The 4,969-nt window shown below is 60.2% G+C and overlaps 1 protein-coding gene across 1 annotated transcript; it reads left to right on the top strand.

Annotated features, from left to right (window-relative positions):
- Positions 1 to 2,016: 2,016 nt before the first annotated feature.
- LOC119353225 (protein ETHYLENE-INSENSITIVE 3-like 2) lies at positions 2,017 to 4,565 on the top strand. The gene is made up of 2 exons (XM_037619821.1): positions 2,017 to 2,165; positions 2,416 to 4,565. The coding sequence occupies exon 2, from the start codon at positions 2,520 to 2,522 to the stop codon at positions 4,377 to 4,379; it is 1,860 nt and encodes a 619-aa protein (XP_037475718.1). The 5' UTR covers positions 2,017 to 2,165; positions 2,416 to 2,519; the 3' UTR covers positions 4,380 to 4,565.
- Positions 4,566 to 4,969: the final 404 nt, after the last annotated feature.

Here is a 4,969-nt window from a genome sequence, read left to right as displayed (position 1 = left end):
GGTCCGGAGGTAAAGAATTATATATAGGAAGTGCTATTTCGGCCATCGGGACAAGTTTCGGGGTCATCGGTATTGTACCGGGACCACCGAAAGGGTCCCGGGGGTCCACCGGGTGGGGCCACCTGCCCCGGGGGGCCACATGGGCTGTAGGGGGTGCGCCTTGGCCTACATGGGCCAAGGGCACCAGCCCCAAGAGGCCCATGCGCCAAGAGAAGGGAAAAAGGGGAGAGTCCTAAAGGGGGAAGGCACCTCCGAGGTGCCTTGGGGAGGATGGACTCCTCCCCCCCTTGGCCGCACCCTTCCTTGGAGGAAGGGGCAAGGCTGTGCCCTCCCCCTCTCCCTTGGCCCTATATATAGTGGGGGGAAGGGAGGGAAACCATACCTAAGGCCTGGCGCCTCCCTCTCCCTCCCGTGACACATCTCCCTCCTCCCGCAGCGCTTAGCGAAGCCCTGTTGGAATCCCGCTACTTCCACCACCACGCCGTCGTGCTGTTGGATCTCCATCAACCTCTCCTTCCCCCTTGCTGGATCAAGAAGGAGGAGACGTCGCTGCTCTGTACGTGTGTTGAACGCGGAGGTGCCGTCCGTTCGGCGCTAGGATCATCGGTGATTTGGATCACGACGAGTACGACTCCATCAACCCCGTTCTCTTGAACGCTTCCGCGCGCGATCTACAAGGGTATGTAGATCCACTCCTCCCTCGTTGCTAGATCTTTCCATAGATAGATCTTGGTGACACGTAGGAAAATTTTGAATTTCTGCTACGTTCCCCAACAGTAGGACCCCTAGAGAGTGACATTTGGGTGCTAAGTACATATGTCTAATCGTCTAGTGGTTGCACAGTCCACAAGAGTAATAGGCTGAGATCAGCTCAATCTAACTCTTCAGTGATCCTCATTCACTTTAGCATTTTAGGCTTTGGGTTTTTCCTCACTTGGATTCTCTTAGATCCGTGGGAGAAAAATGGGTTGCTCACACAATCACTTTTTCACTTCGCGTGGAGCAGCCAACTGTCTAAGGATAAAGTGGGTGTTCTATTTATAGCCGATGGAGCAAGCCCGAGGGCCGATACGATCATTGGAGGAGCACTCACAATGTCAACACGACACGTGGCTAACCGTTGGATTTCAAAGCAGCTCTCTCTCACATGGTTTGTCTTACCGTGCAAGACGGACAACTTATTGCGAAGCAAATTCTCTAGGGAGTACCGAAGATTAACATTTGTACTTAGAAGCCAAATGCACTCGATGTACCACTCAAAGTCTTCACTCGAAGATTTTAGGCTTGGATTGATCATACGCCAAAAGTCTTTAATCTAGCTTTCACTCTGAGCCCCCCTTGATAGTACGGTTTGGCATGCATATTGACTTGGATAGAAGCAAAATAAACTAGTAAACAAAAGTTCCTTTCGATGTAAAGTGGCGACAGGGGAGGTGGAGGATGCGGATTCAAAGTAAGAGGGAGAAGTAACAAAATGGAAAAAAAAGAGGCCGAGAGAGTGTATTTAGTGGGTCTGCGGTGTCGGAGTCCAACGTGGCTGATGTCCGGACTCCCGCAAACACCTGACCCCCTCCCCCTTCCCCACACACATACTTTGTCTCCATTTTGCGGGAGAAATTGCGTTTCTGGACAGCCGAGCGGACAGATACAACTCGTGTTGGATGGCTTCCGTATAGGTACCTACGCGGGCGGTTTGGTTAAGAACTTTCTTAGTGTTATGGTTGCCTTTAGAGTAGGCCGCAACGAGTTTACCAAAACGCTGTAAACTTCCAGTCGGTTGTACACGCCCTTGAGCGAAAGCAAAACCAAAAAGGAGCACACTCACGCCACCATCACCAGGCACGGAGGAGCATGAGCATCCACCACGTGTGCAACTCAAACCCACCATGGAGACGGGGGAGGCGGGAGACCCGGGTGGATGGCTCGACCGATGGAACCAACTTGCAGGTCATCGCCAAAATCGTCGGTCAAAAAGATCCAGACGCCCGCCATTATATAATGGCCACCCCACTCGCCGCTCTTTCCCCATCTCCTGTTTCCGCCCCCAACAAAACGTGTCCCTCCTCGCCTCCTTCCTCCTTCCTCCTCACCCTCCTCATCCGGCCGCGAAGCCAAGGGAAAGCAAGCAGAGCAACCAGAGATGCAGCGATAGACGCTGTAAAGAGGTACGATCGATCTCACTTTTCGCCTCCCGATCCAACCGAGATCCCGCTCGCTTCACTTTTCGGCTGCTCGATTGCGGTCACGGGGCCTCCCGATCCGTCAGTTCGGCCATTTGTGGGTTGTGGCTCGCGAACTCTGATCCGTGTCCATTTCTTGGATGCTCTGCTCTGCTGCTGCATGGGCGCGTCTTCTTCCCGCTCTAGAGTCCGTGCTCACTTTTGTTGCTTGCTTCGTCGTGTTGCTTGCGCGCAGGTGGCTATATAGACTTTGGTGCTGCGAGCCTTGCTGAGGAGTGCGGGAGGGGTTGCTTGATTGCTTGCTTCGGGGTCGGTGTGCGGGGTCGGTGAGCGGTGGAGATGATGGGGGGAGGGGTGGCCATGATGGATCGGCGCATGGCGTTCGCGGCGGATGGGGAGGCCGAGAAGGGCTTCGGGTTCTTTGGAGCCGGCTGCTTCGTGGGGGCGGGCGACCTCGTGGACCCGGCGCCGGAGCTGCCGGCGCGGGACAGGTTCCCCGACGAGGAGGAGAGCGAGGAGGAGGACGACGACGACGACGTGGACGGCATCGAGGAGCTGGAGCGCCGCATGTGGCGCGACCGCATGAGGCTCAAGCGCCTCAAGGAGCTGCAGCAGCGCCAGAGCCAGAGGCCCGACGGCGGCGCGGCGGCGAGCAAGGGGCGGCCGAGGCGGCCGGCGTCGCAGCAGGACCAGCAGGCGCGGCGCAAGAAGATGTCGCGCGCGCAGGACGGGATCCTCAAGTACATGCTCAAGATGATGGAGGCGTGCAGCGCGCAGGGCTTCGTCTACGGCATCGTCCCCGAGAACGGCAAGCCCGTGGGCGGCGCCTCCGACAACCTCCGCGCCTGGTGGAAGGAGAAGGTCCGCTTCGACCGCAACGCCCCCGCGGCCATCGCCAAGCACCGGTCCGACAACGCCGCGCCGCTCTGCGGCGGGGAAGACGGGGCGGCCGCGGCGGCCGGCCCGCGCTCCCTGCACGAGCTGCAGGACACCACGCTCGGCTCCCTGCTCTCCTCGCTCATGCAGCACTGCGACCCGCCGCAGCGCCGGTTCCCGCTCGAGAAGGGCGTGCCGCCGCCGTGGTGGCCGCAGGGGCCGTCCGAGGCGTGGTGGCCCGAGGCGGGCGTGCCCGACGACCTCGGCCCGCCGCCGTACAAGAAGCCGCACGACCTCAAGAAGGCGTGGAAGGTCGCCGTGCTCACCGCCGTCATCAAGCACATGTCGCCCGACGTCGACAAGGTCCGCCGCCTCGTGCGGCAGTCCAAGTGCCTGCAGGACAAGATGACCGCCAGGGAGATCGTCACGTGGCTCGCCGTGCTCAAGGCGGAGGAGGAGCTCAGCCACAAGCTGCATCCCGGGGCCTGCCTCCCCCCGCGGCCCTCCGCCGGCGCGCTGTCGTTCGACGCCAGCTCCGGCGAGTACGACGTCGACTTCTTCGGCGAGGAGGCCGCGAACCAGATCAAGGCGCGTTCCGAGGCAGCCGCGTTCGTCGACCTCACCATGGACGCTTCCTCGAGCAACGAGTTCATGATCATGCCGCCTGCGCTGATGAAGGAAGAAACCACCGACGCCGACTTCACCCACGCCCAGAAGCGGAGCGCCACCGCGGACGCCGAGCCGGAGCTGATGCTGAACGGAAGCGCCCGCGTCTACACCTGCGAGAACGTGGAGTGCCCGCACGCCGGCCACGCGCTCGGCTTCCTCGACCGCAACGCGCGCACCGCCCACCAGTACGCCTGCAGGTACAACCACCCCGCCGCCGCCGCCGCCCAGAGCAAGCCGCCGTCGGCCTTCTTCCCGGGGGCGCCCTACAGCCCGCAGAGCCAGGCGCTCGGCGGGTTCGACTTCGGCCTGCCCGCGGCCGACCAGAGATGCCTCGCCGGGCTGATGAGCATGTACGAGACCGGCGTGGCCGCGCACAGAGGTGCAGGCGCAGTCAACGACGCCGCCGCTCCCGGCATGCAGATCGGCGGCGGCAGCCTTCTGGCTCCACGGTCGCTTGCTGGCGCGAACAACGTGATGCAGCAGCAGCAGCAGCAGAGCGCGGCGTTCTTCATGGGCGACGACGCGCCGTTCGGCATGGCGGCGCCGGAGCTCAGCAGGTTCGGCCAAGGGTTCGACCTGTCAGCGGCGGACTACGCCGGCGCCATGCAGCAGCCGCAGCCGCAGAAGCACGTTGGGCCCAACTGGTTCTACTGAACAACCAAGGAGGAACCACCCATGATTAGCATGCAGTAGCTCTAGGCCATTAGAATTCATAAGGCTTCCATTCTCGATCAGTCCATGGCGTCTTGCAACTGTAAGGATCCGTCAAATCCAGGCCATGTTGAGAACACTGGAATTTTTTCACAAATCACACCGAAATCAAACTGTCCTTTTCTCTTTCGAAATTCTTCGGATCCGTACGTTCATCCACCTTAAAATCTTTCGAAAATCTTTGGATCCAAACCAAAACACCGACGAACTTTTTCTGTTCTTCTCCTCGCTCGTGAGAGGCGACTTTTGCTGATCTAGAAGACTTCAGCAAAGCGTGCCCTTTCATGGCCACCACGGGGTAGCTTTACACACGCACCCTCTCCCTTTCCGCTCCGCTGTTCATCGATGGCGTGCGGGTTGGTGGCGATCCATCATCCGTCACCTCGCTCGGCGAACATCTCACATGCTCGCCAGGGACGCCATGACAGCGACTTGTCACCCGAGGCAGAGGCCATCGCGAGCCGGGAGACGGGGGCGCCCGCACCGCACACGGCGACACGCGGTCGAAGACGCTGCTGACTTTGACTGACGGG

Source organism: Triticum dicoccoides, chromosome 2A (assembly GCF_002162155.2).
Source record: "Triticum dicoccoides isolate Atlit2015 ecotype Zavitan chromosome 2A, WEW_v2.0, whole genome shotgun sequence".
Taxonomy (NCBI): Eukaryota; Viridiplantae; Streptophyta; class Magnoliopsida; order Poales; family Poaceae; genus Triticum; species Triticum dicoccoides.
This window is presented reverse-complemented; position numbering and strand designations above follow the sequence as displayed.

Bases quoted from the DNA above. Each gene is read 5' to 3' on its own strand.
- LOC119353225 (XM_037619821.1), top strand. From the start codon at position 2,520: ATGATGGGGGGAGGGGTGGCCATGATGGATCGGCGCATGGCGTTCGCG.